At 44.3% G+C, this 23,099-nt stretch overlaps 1 protein-coding gene across 5 annotated transcripts in view; it reads right to left on the reverse strand.

Moving 5' to 3' along the window:
* The window catches only part of OGDHL (oxoglutarate dehydrogenase L), a 218,539-nt gene that overhangs the window by 18,954 nt on the left and 176,486 nt on the right, over positions 1-23,099 (reverse strand). For 4 of the 5 annotated variants that reach the window (XM_040436481.1, XM_040436478.1, XM_040436482.1 and 1 more), the window contains exons 15-16: positions 21,243-21,393; positions 13,462-13,589 (exon numbers count right to left, since the gene is read on the reverse strand). In XM_040436481.1, the coding sequence (XP_040292415.1) occupies positions 13,462-13,589; positions 21,243-21,393 (279 nt within the window). Of the gene's footprint in view, positions 1-13,461; positions 13,590-21,242; positions 21,394-23,099 lie in introns of those variants that run through there. The other variant, XR_005779684.1, reaches the window with a different exon arrangement.

Here is a 23,099-nt window from a genome sequence, read left to right on the forward strand (position 1 = left end):
TGAAGGTAAGAGCAACATTTACATGCAGCAATCACCCCCACTGCATGGTCCTCATACAGACTGATTGTTTCTGGGCAGCAGATCGCTGTTTACGCAGCACAATTTTCTGCCAAGAAACGATGCTTTAATGTGCTGCATAAACGATAAATTCACCCGAAGAACAGGCGTTTTGCTCATTCATCAAGTGATCTGCAGCACCTTTACATGGGCAAATTATTGGGAAACGAGTGTTTATACTAAAGTTTATTCCCGCTAATCAGTCTGACAACTGTCCAGTGTAAATCCACCATAACTAACTGAGTCTCTGACTATCTTATTTGTATGGTTTTGTGTCAATGGACGCTGTCAGGGGAAGGATGAGGCACGTTGAATTCTTGAGCAGCTAGAGTTGTCTGCTAGCAGCTTACTCCCCTCTCTTCCCTGAAAACACGTACATGCTTGTCCCGACTGAGCATGTATGTGAATGGTAGGGGGTTGGGTATCAGCTGTTTAGGGTGGCTGTAAGACAGGCGTCATAAGAACACATCACTTAAAGTAAAAAAGTTACAGCTGCTGAAATGAATAGATGCAAAAAAACTTAGCTGGGCATAAATGTTTAAACAGGCCTGGTATTAAGGGGTTAAAACTGCAAAATGAAAGTGTTAAAAATACCAGGTTATTACTTGTTTATTTGCACTTCACAATGGTCTTATTTAAACCTAATTAGCTAATAATGTTATTGCAGTTCGTGCCCTTATAAATAGAATAATTGCTATAATCAGGATTTATAAATGATGACTTCTGTAAGAAATAAAAGGCTGTCTTGTATAATCACATAGATAGATCAACTTCAAACTTGCTGATGATACAGAAGCTGTGCATACAGGAGTGGAGGGGTGACAGGCAGGGTCAGGCTGCTTGTTATGCTACACACATAGCCAGACACAAGTAGAAGCCAACACTATGCTTTCAATGGCAGGTGTCATGTATCTGTCATTTCCACTATTACCAGGTCAAATCCCCTCTGGGAAAGCGACCGGCAAGATTTTACCTTTCCACCGAGATCGCGCAAGGTTTACTGAACACAAGGGACTGATTTTATGAATATGAATCACTCAAGAGTCGGAAAACAAAACCAGATTCATTTTAAGCATCAACATCAATATTATGTTTTAATTAAGCAAAATATAAACTATGCTTTAGCATTTGCATTGTCATGCAGAAAATATGTTTTCGTCTGCTGTTAACTATGTCCATGAAGCTGACAGCTGCTAGTCTGTTACTGATCCGATTTATTGGAGTGGCACATTTAAGAGGCTTGGTCTATGCCACAGACAGAACTTGCTTTGGCTTATGCAGCCCTATAGGCAACTCCTCTTATGGAATTTAATGTGGGAATTCTTTACAGAAACATGTATACCTGCTTGTGGGAATTAAAGGGGTCCTGCAAGGCTTTATGTAAATTCTCTTCGCTAACCAGTGGAAGGAAGAGAGTTTCAGCAAAGACTTCAGCCTCAAATTATAAACTGTTCTTAAAGACTATGTACACCTTTGTTGCATTTTATTTATGATTACATTTTACTCATTTTGGGCTGACATAATGTTTGCAATTGGTATTTATTAAAAATGTTCAGCAGTTTTTACAATATAGGGGTTAAATTTCAGTCTAATTACAGATTGTCATTTTCTGATTACTGAATCCCGTGAGATGACGGCTCATGTAGAGCTCTTTCCTCTGATCTCCTGAGTTCATAAACACTCGTTATAGCTAAACTGTTATCAAACTGACAAGAATATGCCTTAAATGAGTCAGAGATAAGAGCTATGCATGAGTGACATCTGACAGGACTCAAAAAAAAAAAATGACAATCTACAAATAGACAGAATTTTAACCTCTATCATAAAAACTGCTGAAAATGTTTAATAATGACCATCTGCAAAAAAATAAATAAAAAGAGCCCGAAATGAATAGAATGCAATAATCTTAAATAAACTGCCCCTGAGGGTGTTCACAGTCTTAAAATGTCCCCTGTAACATGGTATCTGGTAAAGTATCGAAGGGGGTGTATATCTCACCCAGAATGCTCATATGGGTGAGGTTAAAAGAATCAAGGAAAGCTGGGTTGTTTCCACAAAGTGTAGTTTACTGAAGCACTTTACTTGAAAGTGTTTATGTGCTGGATTTTTATGGAATGGCAAGTAGTAGTTGATAGTTGGATTTGCCAATCCCTACCCTCTCCAGTACAACACTTTCCCCTACCCTGAGGCAAACCCAGGTAGAGCTGCCGGGCTCATTACTGGGGGAATACAATCAGGTCTGAGAGCCTCGTTCTGTGTCCGTGCCTATAAGCTGCATGGCCTGTGGGCTGTGAAAAGTCTAATCCCCGTTTGTATTGAAGTACTTAGCTGAGGTGAACTTTTGTACAGTTAGTGCCCAGACAGATTATAGTATTTTGGATTAAATAAACTGTGATTTGGACTTTTTAACCATTGGAGCCTGTAAAGTCTGTCATCCCTGACCCCAAACCCCTTTGTTAGTGGAAGACAAAGGCAGCCAATATAAATATATACACATTTTATACATGTATGTGTAGTGTACACTAGTTATTTTCTTCTCTCTTTTATATAGGTTTATAGGAAGTGCAAAATGTTATCATGAACTTTCCAGAGTATAAAAACAGAAATTTCCCCTGGCAGCTCTTCATCCAAGTCTAATTTTATCTCCAACATTATGAGCCCATTTGTGGTGATTGGGAGATATGGCTGAGAAACTTGCAATATGACAGATTTGTTTAGGCTTTTCTGCACATATGTTGCTCTTTCTTTCGGCACAGTCATAAATGGAAACATTTCAAGGTGATCGTTTAGTCTCTTTTTTGCAAGAAGCTCAGTAGTTAAATTATTCTTTATACTACAATAAGTGTACACAATAACACATCCAGCTAAAATCTACAGTCTACAATGACAAAGTATCATGGCTTCTGTTTATAACGGAGTTGTGATAGCTATGCCAGTGCAGTTTATGAATGGAAAACAAAATCCTGATGGACTAAGGCTTTGTTCACTTGGCCAATAAAATGTGATGTATTTGGTAATGTAAAATGGGCATTTTACACAGCATAATACTGTGATGATCAGTGTGGGGGGGAGGGGGGGGGAGAACACCACACAGAACACAGAAGGGAAGGGGAACAGTAACTGGCCCTGGAAACTAGGGAAGGAACAGGTCACCTCCTAAACAACCCCAATCCGGGCCCTAACTACCTATCAATATGAATAGACGTTGAAGGTAGAATATTCATATGCAGGATACCTAGGCCCTTATTTCCCTATAAGACCCTGGAATAAGGTTAGGACCAGAGACAACCCATTCCTCCCCAGATGGACAAAAGGAAGTCCCTGTCTCAGGCCCAGATAAAAACAACAGGGAATATAACAAACACACGCGACACTTAACTGCTGAAGAGAAGGACCAGCAGGAACACCATAGACAACCTCACACCAGCTTAAACCCAAATGAAGCTATCTACCGCATGGTCAGAAGGGTGGGGTCAGACTATAAAGGGTAGAAGTGATAACCACTGAGCAACAGCTGAGAAAAGGGAAGTGGTCATTAACCCTATCAATACTGAATCAAGAGAAATCAAGGCAGTTAGATTCCTCCACGCTCAGCTAGTCTCCCTGATCTCCTGACATCAGTCACCTGAGGGACCGTGACAGTACCCCCTTCTACGGGTGACCTCCGAGCACCCAGGACCGACCTTATCAGGATGGGCTCTGTGAAAGGCCTTTGCATTAACATCGGTCACTGGAACCCACATCCTCTAGTTCGTAACCCTTCCAGTGGACAAGATACTGAAGGGCTCTACGGAGAACTCGTGAGTACAATCCTGCTGATTTGAAATTCTAAATTACCGTCCACCATGACAGGAGCAGGAGGCAAGGAGGACGGCTCAACAGGTTCAACACATTTCTTCAACAACGACTTATGAAAAACTGTGATTTTATATGGACCAATAAATCTTTGGCCCAACTTCCTACCTTAAGCTTAATGTTTCTTGTGGACAGCCACACAGAATCACCCACTCTCAGGTCCAGACCATTCATACGTCTCCTGTCAGCCACACGCTTATACCTGTTGCCCATCTTTTTCAAGTTATTTTGAATTTTCCACCAAATCGAAGACAAAGAAGAGGAAAATCGTTCCTCCTCAGGAATACCGGAAGTTTGAGAACCAGAAAATGTGCCAAACTGCGGATGGAAACCATATGCCCCAAAAAACGGCGACTTAGCAGTGGACTCCTGTCTACGGTTATTAATTGGTAACAACAAGAATGAAGACCACTCCTCCTGGTTCTCCGAAACAAAACATCTCAAGTAAGTCTCCAGATTCCGATTGGTGCGCTCCGTCTGTCCGTTTGACTGAGAATGAAAAGCCGAAGAAACAGACAACTGTACCCCCAGTCGAGTACAGAACGCTTTCCAGAATCTGGAAACAAACCGAGTCTCCCGATCGGACACCACATCAGAGGGAATGCCATGCAGTTTCACGATGTTATCGACAAACACCTGTACAAGAGTTTTGGCATTAGCTAGAAGAGCAGGCAATGCTATAAAAAGCACAATTTTGCTAAATCTATCAACTACCACCAGGATCACAGTTTTTCCCGAAGAATTCGGTAAATCCGTGATAAAGTCCATGGACAAATGCGTCCAAGGTCTGGACGGGATGGGTAATGGAAGAAGAGATCCAGAAGGCAGAGTATGTGTCACCTTAGCACGAGCACAGGTACAACAGGCTAACACATAGTCCTCAACACACTTACGCAGCCCCGGCCACCAAAATCTACGCGAGATGAGATCGACAGTGGATTTACTCCCAGGGTGTCCAGCCAGGCTAATACAGTGATGTTCCTCAAATACCTTGTGACGCAAGTCTGAAGGAACAAACAATTTCCCTGGAGAACAAGGGTCCGGTGCATCCTCTTGGGCCTCCAACACCTTAGCCTCAAGAGCAGGATATATGTCAACCTCTTCAGACAAAATAGGACTAGGATCTTTAGAATCCCTTCCCCCCCCTCCCCCGCAAGAAAGCTGCGCGAAAAAGCATCCGCCTTGACGTTATTAACCCCAGGGCGGTAGGTGACAATGAAGTTAAATCTGGTGAAAAACATCAACCATCTGGCCTGCCTTGGATTCAGTCGTTTAGCCGACTCAAGGTAAGCCAGATTTTTGTGATCAGTAATTACTGTAATACTATGAATTGCTCCTTCCAACCAATGGCGCCATACTTCATAAGCCAACTTAATGGCTAGCAATTCCCTATTACCCTCGTCATAATTTCTTTCAGCAGTTAAGAGTTTTTTTAAAGAAAAAAGCACATGGGCGCCATTTACTAGGTGAAGGCCCTTTTGACAAAACTGCTCCCACCCCTGCCTCGGATGCGGCAACCTCTACAATGAATGGCTGAGATACGTCCGGTTGCACCATAACAGGGGCTGAAGCAAAACATTCCTTTACGGCAGAAAAGGCTTATAATGCTTTCTCAAACCAAACAGAGAAATCGACCCCCTTCCTAGTCATGTCTGTTAAAGGTGTAACCACTGTTGAATAGTTCAAGATGAATTTACGGTAGTATTTGGTGAATCCCAAAAACCGCATAAGCGCTTTCAGATTTTTTGGTCAATCCCAGTCCAACAAAGCACGGACTATCTCGGGATCCATATGAAAACCTGAGGATGAGAGCAGGTAACCCAGGAATTGCACTTCCTGAACAGCAAAAACATATTTTCCCCTCTTCGCATACAATGTATTCTCTCTTAGGATCTGTAACACCTGTCTCACGTAATCCTGATGAGTCTCCATGTCTGGAGAATAAATTTGTATGTCATCCAGATATACAACAAATCTCCCCACCAGATGATGAAAGATGTCATTGACAAAGTGTTGAAAAACCGCTGGAGCATTGGTTAACCCAAAAGGCATGACCAGATTCTCAAAATGACCGCCAGGAGTATTAAAGGCCATCTTCCATTACTCCCCCTCTTTGATCCTTACCAAATGATATGCCCCCTCAGAACCAATTTAGAGAACACCTTGGCACCGACAATTTGATAAAACAAATCCGTAAACAAAGGAAGGGGGTAAGGATCACGGACGGTAATACGGTTGAGCTCACGGAAGTCCAGACATGGTCTTTTTTGCAAAGAAAAACCCAAAAGCCACTGGGAATTTGGATGGTCTGATATGACCATCCGCCAAGCTCTCGGTCATATACGCTGGCCATTAAGTTACGCTTTCTTTCGGGCTCCGAAAGATTATACAACCGAGATTTGGGCAGTTTAGCGCCAGGAATAAGATTGACGGGACAATCATACTCCCGATGCGGGGGAACTCCTGGTTACCACTCAAGAAAAACATCAGAAAATTCGGAAATGAACGAGGGTACAGTTTTAGTGGTGACCACAGAGAAAGACGCATTAAGACAGTTGTTCATGCAAAAATCACTCCAATCGAGAATCTGTCTCGCTTGCCAGTCGATGGTAGGGTCATGTTTGCTTAACCATGGTAAGCCCAAAACCATCGGAGCAGGCAGACCCTCCAACACAAAACAAGAGACAGATTCCTGATGGAAATCATCCACTCTTAAATGGATGTCATTTACCACCTGGGACAGGCATTTTTGGGTAAGAGGTGCAGAATCAATTTTTTAAAGACAGAAATGCTTTTCTCTAGTGCACTAGTAGTCACCCCATGAATACGAACAAACTGTCCATCAATCAGGTGAACCCCAGCCCCACTGTCGATAAATACCTTGATTTCCACAGTTTTGGACTCTAACGCCACCTCGGCTGACAGGAGAAATCGGGTACTACCAGTAAATGACAAAAGTAAGTTTTCTTGCTCCCCACTCACACCACCAATAGTAATTTGGGGATTAAGCGTTTTGTTTTTGTTTACACCTTGACGGTGAATGTAGGGACAAATATTCACGAAATGTCCCTTTTTTTTCACTACACAAAAACATACTCCCTTCATATGACCAGAGCTCTTACCAGCAGTCCCAGGAGTAGCTCCCCCCAACTGCATAGGCTCCTCACAAGGCGTAACCACAAGTGTCTCTTTACCATAAGTGTCAAAGGAAGCCGCCACCTTATTTGATAGTATGTTCTGAGGGTGAGAACCCTTAGATCTCCCCCTCAGGTGTCTATCCAGACGTACAGCAAGGGACATAGCTGTTTCCAATGACTCAGGTTTTTCATGAAAGGCCAACGCGTCCTGCAGCCTCTCAGATAGACCCTGACAGAACTGGCTACGGAGAGCAGCATCATTCCACTCCGTATACGTAGCCCATCTCCTAAATTCAGAGCAATAGATTTCTGCGGAGCGCTCTCCCTGACGTAAACCACATAACTTGGTCTCAGCCTGAGACATCCGATCCGGGTCATCATAAATAAGACCCAAGGCTCTAAAAAATGTATCTACCAACTGGAGAGACGGAGATCCGGTCGGCAGAGAAAAAGACCAAGACTGTGCATCATCCTTAACCCCTACAACATCATGGAAACCACTGCGTTCCCGCAATTTGACGTAATAGTACGTCATGGTGATCGCGCGGGCACTGAAGCAGTGCCCGCGCGATCACTGAAGGGGCCTGCCAGTATCCGCCGGCGGATTAACCCCTTCTATGCCGCGGTCCGCGCTGACCGTGGCATAGAAGGGGTTTGTGTCGGGTGAGTGAGCCCATCGAGTGTCTCAATGTATCAGAAGGCAGCCCGATGCCGTGTAGAGACTGCCCAATGCCTTGCACAGCATCGGGACCTGCCTTCTACGGATGCCGAGGAGATCCAGCCTCAGGCTGGGTCTCCTAGGCAACCTGTTCGTATACTACTCACTGTAGTACACGAACAGGCAATGTATTACAATACAGATGTGTAAGTGAACATCAGAAATAAAGTGAAGAAAAAAAAGTTTAAAAAAAGTGTTTTTAATAAAATTAATAAAGTAAAAAAAAGAAAAAATGAAAAACCGCCCCTTTCCCCTTATTTTATAATAAAAAACAGAAGAATAAAACCCCCACACATGTTAGGTATCGCCGCGTCCGTAATGACCGGCTCTATAAATATATCACATGATCCACCCTGTCCGATAAACACCATGAGAAAAATAAGAAAAACTGTAAAAAAAAGCCATTTTTGTCACCTTACATCACAAAAAGTGCAACACCAAGCGATCAAAAAGGCGTATGTCCCACAAAATGGTATCAATATAACAGTCACCTCATCCCGCAAAAAATGAGCCTCTACCTAAGATAATCGCCCAAAAAATAAAAAAAACTATAGCTCTCAGAACATGGAGACACTAAAACATCATTTTTTGGTTTCAAAACTGCTATTATTGTGCTAAAGTGAAATAAATTAAAAAAATTTATACATATTAGGTATCGCCACGTCTGTAACAACCAGCTCTATAAAAATATCACATGACCTAACCTCTCAGGTGAACACCGTAAAGAAAAAAAAGAAGCAATTTTTGTCACCTTACATCACAAAAATTGCAACACCAAGCAATCAAAAAGGCATATACCCCCCAAAATAGTACCAATCAAACCTTCACCTCATCCCTTACCTAAGACAATTGGTCAAAAAGTAAAAAAGCTATGGCTCTCAGACTATGGATACACTAAAATATCATTATTTCGGTTTCAAAAAATGCTATTATTGTGTAAAACTTAAATAAATAAGAAAAAGTAGTCATATTAGGTATTGCCACGTCCATAACGATCTGCTCTATAAAAAAGTCACATGACAGTGTGTCATCCACAGATAACAATAACAGTGTGTCCTCCACAGTTCCCTCATAACAGTTTGTCATCCACACGTTCCCCATAATAGTGTGCATGCACAGCATTATCTCCATTCACTGCTATGGAATTTCAAAATATAGCAGAGCCAGTGATCAGCTATTATCAGAACACTCATAGTATAATGGAGGATGACCATGCATGCACTTTGTGCTCTCCCTTTAGTTCAGGGGCCCGGATGGGACAGACCCTTTTTTTCAGCTTGTGGTTTTATAAACTGCACCATGGAAAAATAGAAGTGCCCTGGCCATTCATAACACGGGGTGCATCTCCAGAATTCCCATTGAAAATGGGAAGGAATGAAAATCCATGCCAAAACTGCATCAAAAAGTGTTTTATAAAATGCAGCAGAAAAAACACGCCCTACTACACACACTCTTCACCTGAGGGAGCTGCTAGCTGCTGGAGAGGCAAAGGACCTGTGATGACATCATGACCATGTGACGAGTCACGTGTGTGGGAGGGGTCAGATGTGCACAGCAGCTGGTAGAGTGTACAGAACTATAGCCATCGAATAGAGCTGTGTACTAGAGATGTGTGTGTAACCTGCATGTAATAGTGCTGTGTACTGTGTAGCAGAGCTGTATGTGTAACCTGCATGTAGCAGAGCTGTGTACTGTGTAGCAGAGCTGTATGTGTAACCTGCATGTAGCAGAGCTGTGTACTGTGTAGCAGAGCTGTATGTGTAACCTGCATGTAGCAGAGCTGTGTACTGTGTAGCAGAGCTGTATGTGTAACCTGCATGTAGCAGAGCTGTGTACTGTGTAGGAGAGCTGTATGTGTAACCTGCATGTAGCAGAACTGTGTACTGTGTTACAGAGATGTATGTGTAACCTGCAGGTAGCAGTGCTGTGTACTGTGTAGCAGTGCTGTGTACTGTGTAGCAGAGCTGTATGTGTAATCTGCATGTAGCAGAGCCGTGTACTGTGTAGCATAGCTGTATGTGTAACCTGCATGTAGCATAGCTGTATGTGTAACCTGCATGTAGCAGAGCTGTGTACTGTGTAGCAGGGCTGTATGTGTAACCTGCATGTAGCAGTGCTGTGTACTGTGTAGCAGAGCTCTGTGTGTAACCTGCATGTAGCAGGGCTGTGTACTGTGTAGCAGAGCTGTATGAGTAACCTGCATGTAGCTGTAGCAGTGCTGTGTACTGTGTAGCAGAGCTGTATGTGTAACCTGCATGTAGCAGAGCTGTGTACTGTGTAGGAGAGCTGTATGTGTAACCTGCATGTAGCAGAGCTGTGTACTGTGTTACAGAGATGTATGTGCAACCTACAGGTAGCAGTGCTGTGTACTGTGTTACAGAGATGTGTGTGTAACCTGGGAACTATAAAAAAAAGTGTAAAAAAAAATACCATAAAAATTCAGATCACCCCCCTTTTCCCAAAATGAAAATAAAAGAACTAAAAAAATACACATCATGGGTGTCGCAATGTGTAAAAACACCCATTGTATAAAAATATATTCCCCATACGGCAAACACCAAAACAGAAAAAAAAAAAAAAAAAGAGTCCAAATGCCCGATTCACAGTTTTTGGTAGCTTCATTTGCTACAAAAATTTAAATAAAAAGTGATCAATAAGTCTTAAATACCCCAGAATGGTATCAGTGAAAAGCTCAGATTGCCCCACCCAGCTCCATACACATAATTACAAAAAAGTTATAGGGGTCGAAATATGGCGACAAAAAAATAAATCAGATTCTGGAAATCTCCTGTCACTAAGAGGATGTGCACCATAAATCCCATCTTTGTAAGGCCTCTTGCACATGGCCGCTGTGTGCCTCTGGTCGTATCTGTTTTGCGGTTTGCCGTATGGGGAATATATTTTTATACAATGGGTGTTTTTACACATTGCGACAACCATGATGTGTATTTTTTTAGTTCTTTTATTTTCATTTTGGGAAAAGGGGGGTGATCTGAATTTTTATGTTTTTTTTTTTTTTTACACTTTTTTATAGTTCCCAGGTTACACACATCTCTGTAACAGTACACAGCTCTGCTACATGCGGTTACACACACTGCTCTATATACACAGTACACAGCTCTGCTACATGCAGGTTACACACACATCTCTGTAACACAGTACACATCTCTGCTACATGCAGGTTACACATACAGCTCTGCTACACAGTACACAGCTCTGCTACATGCATGTTACACATATAGCTCTGTTACACAGTACACAGCACTGCTACCTGCAGGTTACACATACAGCTCTGCTACACAGTACTGCTACATGCAGGTTACACATACAGCCTGCTACACAGTACACAGCTCTGCTACATGCAGGTTACACATACAGCTCTGCTACACAGTACACAGCTCTGCTACATGAGGGTTACACATACAGCTCTGCTACACAGTACACAGCACTGATACATGCAGGTTACACACACATCTCTAGTACACAGCTCTATTTGATGGCTACAGTTCTGTACACTCTACTAGCTGCTGTGCACATCTGACCCCTCCCACACACGTGACTCGTCACATGGGCATGACGTCATCACAGGTCCTTTGCCTCTCCAGCAGCTAGCAGCTCAGTCAGGTGAAGAGTGTGTGTAGTAGGGCGTATTTTGAGTTAGGGAGGAGGGACTTTTGGATGAGGGAGGACGGAGTTTTGGCTGATGTCTGAGGGAGGACGGAGTTTTGGCTGATGTCTGAGGGAGGACGGAGTTTTGGCTGATGTCTGAGGGAGGACGGAGTTTTGGCTGATGTCTGAGGGAGGACGGAGTTTTGGCTGATGTCTGAGGGAGGACGGAGTTTTGGCTGATGTCTGAGGGAGGACGGAGTTTTGGCTGATGTCTGAGGGAGGACGGAGTTTTGGCTGATGTCTGAGGGAGGACGGAGTTTTGGCTGGTGTCTGAGGGAGGACGGAGTTTTGGCTGATGTCTGAGGGAGGACGGAGTTTTGGCTGATGTCTGAGGGAGGACGGAGTTTTGGCTGATGTCTGAGGGAGGACGGAGTTTTGGCTGATGTCTGAGGGAGGACGGAGTTTTGGCTGATGTCTGAGGGAGGACGGAGTTTTGGCTGATGTCTGAGGGAGGACGGAGTTTTGGCTGATGTCTGAGGGAGGACGGAGTTTTGGCTGATGTCTGAGGGAGGACTGAGTTTTGGCTGATGTCTGAGGGAGAACGGAGTTTTGGCTGATGTCTGAGGGAGGACGGAGTTTTGGATGAGGGAGGACGGAGTTTTGGATGAGGGAGGACGGAGTTTTGGATGAGGGAGGACGGAGTTTTGGATGAGGGAGGACGGAGTTTTGGATGAGGGAGGACGGAGTTTTGTCTAAAGTCTGAGGTAGGAGGGAGTTTTGCCTGACGGAGGATGGCGTTGTGGATGATGTCTGACGATGTCCTAATATGTATGCCGTATGTCTGCACTAGGTCAGGGCTGCAGGGGAGAGGATGGCTGTCCAGCACTGGGAGGAGGAGAGGTTAGTGTCTGTATCAGGTCAGGGCTGCAGGGGTGAGGATGGATGTCCAGCACTGGGGGGAGGAGGAGAGGTCAGTGTGTCCACCAGATCAGGGCTGCAGGGAAGAGGCTGGATGTCCAGCACTAGGGAGGAGGAGAGGTCAGTGTCTGCACCAGGTCAGGGATGCAGGGAAGAGGATGGCTGTCCAGCACTAGGGAGGAGGAGAGGTCAGTGTCTGCCTGATAAATCTGTCCATCACGCAGGCCAGGGAAGTGTTACAATTTGGCACAGACACTCCTGGGAAATTCTTACTGGGTGGGTAAGCATTATCCTGCTGAAAAATGCCAGTTGGAACCCCTGCCATGAGAGGCAAACCATGTGGCCACAGGATGTCCTGCATATATACTGCTGAAATGTTAGTGTCCCTCGTACCACTACTCGGGGAGACTGTCTGTCATATGCGATAGCTCCCCAGATCATCACAACAGTAGTTGGGGGTAACTTGTTGCTCTATCCAAAGCAAAGGCAGGATTGACGCACTCGCCACAAGGCCTCCACCCGACATTCGTGGAATCCCAAACAGAACCTGGATTTGCCGCTAAAGACCGTACAATTCCAGTACATAACAGTTCAGGTTTCTCGTTCAGGACACCACTGTAAGCAAAGGTGTAGGTGGTTGGCTGTCAATGGCAAGATACATAATGGGGACCATGACTCTAAATTTCCTTCTGCTAAATGCCTGGAAATTGTCTGGGCTGAGGCAAGTGTGTGTAACGAAGGTGCCACCCGTGTCTGGATGGTGGACAACAGAACTGTGGGGCTTGCTTGTGATTATCGGGAGATCAAAGCATCCTCTCTACTGGTGGTCTGTCTGGAGCCTGTTCACTGTGTGTGTGTGCCCTCATGTAACCCCTGCACCCAACACCGACTAACAGCTAGGTCAGAACGGCCTAGATAAGGGATGAGCAACCTTCGGCACTCCAGCTGCTGTGAAACTACAGTTCCCAGCATGCTCTAGTCATTTCTATGAGAGTTCTTAGAAGAGCAGAGCAAGTATGCATGCTGGGAGTTGTAGTATCCCAACAGCTTGAGTGCCGGAGGTCTGTCAAAATGTCTTGAGCGTTGTTTTTAGAATACAAAACATTTCTGAACAAATGTATACATCAGAATACATTTTGATTAAGATAAATTTCTGGTTGGACTTACCCAAAACACCATACTCAGAAAGAGAGCTGTTGCACACTGTGTATGGAGCTTGGTCAGGCCAGAGATGATTCATCGGAACGCAGGTTCGGCGATCAACATCCTGATCGTGTAAAACATGATGACGATGGCTTTCAGGGAAGAAAACAATTACTTCACTTAACTTTATTGGCAACATTTGAAGCCATTTTCAAGTTACAAAGGGAGAGCAGTCCAAATGATAGGCAGCTTAGCTTTAGTTTATTACTTTCAAAATGTAATTAGAGTTTTAATCACACCTTGTCCACTCATTTACTACCAATGACTTATCTTGAGGACAGGCCAGAGTCTGAAACCCAGTACCACCGACGATCACCTGTTTTAGAGTAGCTCCACCCTGGAAGTCAGCATGGGAATTACACAGCTACGACCATTGTGCAGTGGAAAGAGCTGGTTAATGCAGGCCTAGTCCCACTGAAGTAAAAGCCAGTCCGAAATGTCCAATATTGGTTGCAAAAAATATACTAAGAAGCACACTAATAAAATAAAAAATATATTTTTTTTTTTATTTTACTGTATAGCATGTAGTCTCCATTGGTTTTGTCTAACAAAGTAGGTCTGTGACCTCATCGGAAATATATTTCCATTATTGTTGTCATTTCCTTACAGGCACAGATATTTCCATATGGCATGCATTTATTGATACTTAGGTTATTTACTTCAAAGGGTTTGTCCTAAGACAACTTATACCCTATCCATGGAATAGGGGAGAAGTGAATAATGAGGGTCTGATCGCTGAGGTCCCCTCTGATCACGGGTACGGGGGCCCATGTTCCCACATTTGAATTGAGCAGCGGTCACATATGCATACTGATGATTCATTTAGCTCTATGGGGCTGCTGGAGAAGGCCAGGCACTTATACTCAGCTATAAGCAGCAGTCCTATAGAGTTGAATGGAGTGTCAGACACACATGCATGGCTGCTGCTCCAATCAAACAGGGATCATGATGTATGGGGTTTTGACAGCTGGAGATAGGGGAATAAGCTTTCTTAATGGGACAACTCCTTTAAAGGGTTTCTGTCACCAGAATTAACCCTCTTAAACTGGCTGACAATAGCGATGTGCTATGTCTAACTCTGCTATTGTTATGTTTATTGATGCCCCTTACTGCACAATTCTTACTTTTATAATATGTAAATTAGCCTCTAGGAGGGGGGGGCTTGCTCCTGCTCCTAGAGGCTCCGTTCTCCCACCTCATTCCACGCCCTGCCGTCCTTGATTGACAGGGCCAGCGTTCGTCTTCTGCGGCCAGCCCTGTGTGCTGGGTAAATCTCGTGCCTGCGCCGTGCCATTTACCCAGCACACAGGGCCAGAAGGAGCAGACGAACGCTGGCCGGTCAATCAAGGACAGTTTAAGAGGGTTAATTCTGGTGACAGAAACCCTTTAAAGCGGTTTTCCAATATTTAGATATTGATGACCTATCCTCAGGATAGGGTCATGTGAACGGGAGCTGAGCTGCAGTATGCCGGCATCTGAAACTGCGCAGCTTACAGAGTCTTCTGCTTTCGCTGTGCACACTGTATTGTTTTTGATGCCACGATTTCCCAAAACAGCTGATCAGTGGGGGTGCTGGGTGTCAGACCACCTCCAATCTGTTCCCAAAGACAGGTCATCAATAACTGTAGCATGGACAATCCCTTTGAGTGTAAATCATGAACTAACTGAAAGAAATGTAAATGTCAGTATCCACACAATTCATTTTAAAGTTAAAATAAAGTAGTAGTAAATATTTATCCAAACAGTATTGTGAGAGAACATTATTATATAAGAGACTTATGTTGGTAAAATGTATGCACATCATTGTAAAGCAGTAGACGTAGTATATCTAGCAGCAGGCTTACACAAGCAACTGTATTGATTTGTTATAATGCATCTGGTGGACATGTCATAAATATCATTAAATGGTTTGGCCACTCTGACCACTAAGAGCTCCACCAATCTCGAGAAGTGCGGTCCTTGAATCCCGGCACCCCTATTGATGAGATATTGATGGCATATCATGATAATAGACCATCAACAATATAAAAGTAGGCAACTCCTTTAAAGGGGTTGGCCATATATACTTGTGTCACCTAATGTGCTGCAAATAGCTATGTATGCAGTTTACTAATATAAACTGGACAACAGTTCAGCAATTCAGTGCTCTACTGTGAGTCCCCCCCTCCTCTGCTCTTTAGATGTTTGTGCCAGGCTCCTCCACTCAATTCAACTGCGGGCACCTCCCCCCACTGCCCCGACTACAGCCACCTCCGCCCAATGCTCAGACTACAGCCACCTCCGCCCAATGCCCAGACTACAGCCACCTCCGCCAAATGCCCAGACTACAGCCACCTCCGCCAAATGCCCAGACTACAGCCACTTCCGCCAAATGCCCAGACTACAGCCACCTCCGCCCAATGCCCAGACTACAGCCACCTCCGCCCAATGCCCAGACTACAGCCACCTCCGCCCAATGCCCAGACTACAGCCACCTCCGCCCAATGCCCAGACTACAGCCACCTCCGCCCAATGCCCAGACTACAGCCACCTCCGCCCAATGCCCAGACTACAGCCACCTCCGCCCAATTCCAAACTACAGCCACCTCAGCCCAATGCCCAGACTACCGCCACCTCCGCCCAATGCCCAGACTACAGCCACCTCCGCCCAATGCCCAGACTACAGCCACCTCCGCCCAATGCCCAGACTACAGCCACCTCCGCCCAATGCCCAGACTACAGCCACCTCCGCTCAATGCCCAGACTACAGCCACCTCTGCCCAATGCCCAGACTACAGCCACCTCCGCCCAATTCCAAACAACAGCCACCTCCGCCCAATGCCCAGACTACAGCCACCTCCGCCCAATGCCTCAAATGCAGCCATCTCCCCCCGCTCCTCCAACTGGAGCCACTTCCACCCACTGCCCCAACTGCAGTCACCTCTCCATACTGCCCCAACTGCAGCCACCTCTCCACTCTGCCCCAAATGCAGCCATCTCCCCTCACTGCCCTAACCGCAGGTGCCTCCTCCCACTGCCCCAACTACAGCCACTTCCTCCCACTGCCCCAACTGCAGCCCCCTCCCCTCGCTGCCCTAACCGCAGCTGCCTCCTCCCACTACCCCAAATGCAGCCACCTCCCGCCACTGCCCTATTGGCAGGTGCGTCCTCCCACTGCCCTAACTACAGACACCTCCTCCCACTGCCCCAACTGCAGCCACCTCCCCTCACAGCCCTAACCGCAGGTGCCTCCTCCCACTGCCCCAAATGCAGCCACCTCCCCCCACTGCCCTAACCGCAGGTGCCTCCCCCCACTGCTCCAAATGCAGCCACCTCCCCCCACTGCCCTAACCGCAGGTGCCTCCCCCCACTGCTCCAAATGCAGCCACCTCCCCCCACTGCCCGAACTGCAGCTACCTCCTCCCACCGTTCCAACTGTTGACAGTGAACTATAAGGGTAAAAAAAAACAGATCATTAATTCATTAATCACAATCAAGATAAAATGTTCAATTAATTGCAATATTGATCAACTGTACACAACTGTGTTGCGTTTTCCTACAATGTCTAATTTGCATGTGGCCCTAATACAGTAAGCATATCACTCCATGGGGCCATACTGTACACCTCTGTACAGCTCCAATTTTATATGGATTCTATACTTCTAAATCCAACTGAAAAACTCAGAGGATGCTCCAATGGATGCAGTGTTTTTTTTTCCTCTAAAAAACATGACTTCTAAGGGAGGGAGATATCCCCATAATACAGTATTTTATGGCATGGTTTCTAAGCCTCAGAAATAAAAAGTTTAAGACCGTAAATAACAATACTAAAATCGCTAAGCATTGACTTCTCATTATGACCTAAAATACCCTGGACACCAAGCAGCTCTATGAGTTTTATATGGACTCATTATTTGCAGTGAATAACCGCTCTTAGCTAAATAAACGAGGCTCCCTTTAGTGTCATTTTGCTTTTGGAGGCCTGGAGCATGTGCTTTATTAAGATTTATGTCTGATATGAATATGAGGGAAAGATGGGCGAAAACATGGATTAGGGTACTGACTGTAAAGTGATTGGAAAAAAACCACATGCACCCCATGCATACAGTGTATTAATCTTTTGTAGAAAGAAATGTGAGATAATGAAGAAAATATTTATTGCATAAACTGAGTTGATGAGTTGAATGAGATTTTACTTCAATCCCCACTCCATTCGCTGTCTATGGGTACAGCTCCCGGCTATCTATACAGGGAGTGCAGAATTATTAGGCAAGTTGTATTTTTGAGGATTAATTTTATTATTGAACAACAACCATGTTCTCAATGAACCCAAAAAACTCATTAATATCAAAGCTGAATATTTTTGGAAGTAGTTTTTAGTTTGTTTTTAGTTTTAGCTATTTTAGGGGGATATCTGTGTGTGCAGGTGTCTATTACTGTGCATAATTATTAGGCAACTTAACAAAAAACAAATATATACCCATTTCAATTATTTATTTTTACCAGTGAAACCAATATAACATCTCAACATTCACAAATATACATTTCTGACATTCAAAAACAAAGCAAAAACAAATCAGTGACCAATATAGCCACCTTTCTTTGCAAGGACACTCAAAAGCCTGCCATCCATGGATTCTGTCAGTGTTTTGATCTGTTCACCATCAACATTGCGTGCAGCAGCAACCACAGCCTCCCAGACACTGTTCAGAGAGGTGTACTGTTTTCCCTCTTTGTAAATCTCACATTTGATGATGGACCACAGGTTCTCAATGGGGTTCAGATCAGGTGAACAAGGAGGCCATGTCATTAGATTTTCTTCTTTTATACCCTTTCTTGCCAGCCACGCTGTGGAGTACTTGGACGCGTGTGATGGAGCATTGTCCTGCATGAAAATCATGTTTTTCTTGAAGGATGCAGACTTCTTCCTGTACCACTGCTTGAAGAAGGTGTCTTCCAGAAACTGGCAGTAGGACTGGGAGTTGAGCTTGACTCCATCCTCAACCCGAAAAGGCCCCACAAGCTCATCTTTGATGATACCAGCCCAAACCAGTACTCCACCTCCACCTTGCTGGCGTCTAAGTCGGACTGGAGCTCTCTGCCCTTTACCAATCCAGCCACGGGCCCATCCATCTGGCTCATCAAGACTCACTCTCATTTCATCAGTCCATAAAACCTTAGAAAAATCAGTCTTGAGATATTTCTTGGCCCAGTCTTGACGTTTCAGCTTGTGTGTCTTGTTCAGTGGTGGTCATCTTTCAGCCTTTCTTACCTTGGCCATGTCTCTGAGTATTGCACACCTTGTGCTTTTGGGCACTCCAGTGATGTTGCAGCTCTGAAATATGGCCAAACTGGTGGCAAGTGGCATCTTGGCAGCTGCACGCTTGACTTTTCTCAGTTCATGGGCAGTTATTTTGCGCCTTGGTTTTTCCACACGCTTCTTGCGACCCTGTTGACTATTTTGAATGAAACGCTTGATTGTTCGATGATCACGCTTCAGAAGCTTTGCAATTTTAAGAGTGCTGCATCCCTCTGCAAGATATCTCACTATTTTTGACTTTTCTGAGCCTGTCAAGTCCTTCTTTTGACCCATTTTGCCAAAGGAAAGGAAGTTGCCTAATAATTATGCACACCTAATATAGGGTGTTGATGTCATTAGACCCCACCCCTTCTCATTACAGAGATGCACATCACCTAATATGCTTAATTGGTAGTAGGCTTTCGAGCCTATACAGCTTGGAGTAAGACAACATGCATAAAGAGGATGATGTGGTCAAAATACTCATTTGCCTAATAATTCTGCACGCAGTGTAGAGACCTGGCAAAGTGAATGGAGCAGTGGTCACTCATGCACACCACATTACATTCACAAAGGGGACTCGAGGACCTTCATTCTCATGATTGGTGCCAGCGGTCAGACCTTTATCACCCACCCTGTGACCACCCAATTTAAATGGTACCACAGGGCATGTTCTCAGTGCAGTGCAGTGCCAGATCCGTCTTGATCAGTATCCCATGATGCACACAAAAACGCTGCTTGCAGTGGTTTTGTGTCCGGCATGGGAACGCAATGCATTCTGGTACACTCCGCTCCGGTGTGTTCAGTCTTGTCCCCATTAACAATGAATGCGGATAAAAGGGAAGCGTTTTACTCCAGTTTTGAGATCCTCTGACGGATCTCAAAACCGGAAAGGAAAAGGCAGATGTGAAAGTAGCCTAAGGCCGAAACAAAGTAGCCACAACATTTATGCAAATTGTAGTCTGAGAGAACATTATTATAGAAGTGAGCTATGTTGCTAAAATGAATGCACATAACTGTAAGAAACTGACCAACCCCTTTCAATAAATGGCATATGGAAATATGTGTGTATAGAAATTACAGCAGTAATGGAAATAGATTTCCTGTGAGGTCACAGGTATACATGGTGTCAGACAAGCCCAGCGGAAACCACAGGCTATGCAGTAAAAGCATTTGAAAAAATATACTGTATATTATGCATTTTTAATTGGTAGGCTTATTTTTTCTACCAGTATTGGACATCTCTGACTGGTTTTCATAAACTATATTTTTGCAACACCATTTTCAGTCTTATTACATCTCATGAATACTCGCATTTTTTGATAACATTTCCATGACCTTTACAAGTAATATTTTTTTATAATTGTTGCTTGCAAAATCAATCTCAATATTGTAAGTCCTGGCAGACACTGCACTTGTTTGAAGCTTGGACGTCACCAATGAATGAAATAAAGCGGACCCCTATTAGAGGAGAAGCTTGGATTTCATTAACCAGCAGTCCAATATTACAGCCATATTGCATGGCCTTTTAAAGTGCCTGGTAGGGATATATTAGAGCTGCGGATATTTCCACTCCACCTCCTTTCTACGGAGCTTGCAGGGCTCATTAATCAGCATTAGAATGGGCGGCAGGGGCACATTATGAAAACAGAGATGACTGAAGCAATTACTGTAATCCATTAACTCCCTGAGTAATGAGTGAGGCTAACTGACTGAATCACACCAATATGTTCAGCTCCACAAGCGCCCAGGCAAAATGGACTATTACACTGATAATACCCATTATGTGTATTACTGGCAGTGCCCCCCTCCTCTATTGTAATGCGTGTCAGGGACAAATTGCCCTCTCAAACATATGTGGATTATGAGCACAAGTAAAGACAGGTGGACTGGTACAGGGTTAAGTACATTTCAGTCAGAGCTATAGATCAGATAAATGTGAGAGATGAACATAAACATAAATGGACTGGTAATTCTGAACATTAATGTCCCAAAAATAAACTGGTTAAACGTGCGGCCCGACTCCTCTGTCACCCAGCACCCAGGGTGGGTCGAAACGAAGCACTGAGAATCCTGGAGGGGAGTCTTATGACTAAGCAAAAGGCAAATGTGAATAATGAAAGTTCTCATCATTCTACAGCTCTCCAAGGAAGGAGCATCCATGAACAATTATTCTCAAGCAACATGTCCGCCGGCCATTTAGATTATGATCGCTCAATGATGGATGTCAGGGCATGATATAAAAGCAAACTCTATACATATAAAATAAGAGTGACCACATTCTACCCTTACAAAATGGTGGCACCCAAGTTCGGGAGTTTGCTCTTCTTTCCAGTATAAATGAACCTATTATGTTCCCAGTCTGGAAAATTTCCAAAGTTTAGCCATTTATCCACATTAAATATTGCTGAAGTGAGACAACCCATTTAAGTCTTCTTAAAAAATTTTTTTTTTTTAAATCACTTACCTAAAAGTTCCCCTTTCCACATCTTGGCCACTAAGTCGCACATGAATTCCTTCTTTTAGCAATGAACCAAAAGCCATGTATTCAGCTAATGCCCAATCTACTAGACAATTCTTTGTCATTTCCAATCTTCCCTTCAAAATCCTGGAGAGACCTAAAACGTAAGATTAAATTACTGTCTACTGAAAAAATATATTGCCATTGTCATCAAGAATAATAAAAAAAAAAATGGAGACTTGGTAAGGCCACAATGATGCATTACAAATACAGACAGTGTTCCAAGGGCAGCTAATACAAGTAAGGGTGTAGCCCTGGGAAAACACTAATGGGGTAATTTATTAAGACAGGCGTTTTAGACGCCGGTCCTAATACCCCTTGCGCTGGTGCATGTAGAGGCGCATCCACAGCCGGCCTAAATCTACGCCAGCTCCGTTGCTGGCATAGATTTAGATAATTTTCTACGCCTAAAACAGGTGTAGAAAATGATAAATGAGACAGGCTGGCCAGCCCGCCCCCTTCCCAGGCCCATTTTTTTTAAACCTGCAGTGAGCGGGAAAAAGTCACAGATTCGTTCACAAATCCCCCTTATGACCGAATCTGCAACAGATATACGCCAAAAATTGGTGTATAAGTTACAGTACTGAGTAAAAGCTGCCCAAATATAAAAATATAAAGTCCTGTCAGTACAACAAGCATGGGGGCTTTTTACAGAAATATTGTAACCAACTGATAAGACGGGAACACTATAGTCTTTATAACAGTACACCACAGTAGAGCCGAATAGTACCTACACAGTAAGGCCACTAAATCTAAATACTTTTGTAATTAACTTAATATAGCCACTGAGTTAGTTATTCATGAAAATCTGTCTGAACAGCGCCACCTGCTGTTTGTTCTTTTCCTTATTTCTCTGTCCACCTCACTAAAGTGGGCACACATGCTCAGTTCCATCCTTCAACTGACACCAGCCGGATCTACTGTTAGAACCTGTGACAGCTATTGCAGCAGAAAGAACATGCTTCCCCAGAAAGGACATGCCCCCTGAGCTGCAAGCTTAAAATACATCTAGCACAGCAATTGGACCAATGTGAGGTTCTAGATGGTTCCCAATGGGAGGATCTCTGGATCCATGTGAGGTTCTAGATGGTTCTAACTTGGTTAGAGCTTGTCATGTACTACATGATTTAAATTATTTACATTAAAGAGGTTATCCGATTTCTGAAACACACCCCCCCCCCCCCTATGTGCCGGGACCCTCACAGGTAATATACTTACCACGCTCCCGGCGCCGCTCCTGGTCCTTGTACACAAATGCCGCTTCTCCCTGTACACAAATGAAAACATCCGGTGTCGGGGGGAGGCAGCCAATGGCAGGCGGAGACGAGCCTCCCTAGCATCACCCACGCATCATCTGTGTGCAGGGAGAAGCAGCAGCGACGGTGCGGGGACCAGGAGCGGCGCCAGGAGTTGGGTAAGTATATTACCTGTGAGGGAACCGGCACATGGGGGGGGGGGGGGGGGATGTTTCAGAAATCGGATAACCCCTTGTGGTCTTCTAATAGAAGATTCCCACTATGCATAATATATGATGAAAGTGAAAATCTGTCAGAGCAAATCTGGTCTGGATAAGGGGGTGGCCTTCTGAAAGAGGCTGTCTTTTAGATTAGTCTTACTGTACTGGTACTAGTTTTCACTTTATGGTTACATGTTTAGGGACACTGTCAATGTGAAAGAATATGAAAAAGCAGACACAAGGTCCTAACTGCAAGACTGTATGCAGGGGAAGCAAAGCTGGACCACAAATTGATATTGCTGACTACTTCATTTATAATAAACCTCAAATGCTGCTTTCAACACTAC

The sequence above is a fragment of the Bufo bufo genome, chromosome 6 (genome assembly GCF_905171765.1).
Source record: "Bufo bufo chromosome 6, aBufBuf1.1, whole genome shotgun sequence".
NCBI lineage: Eukaryota > Metazoa > Chordata > Amphibia > Anura > Bufonidae > Bufo > Bufo bufo.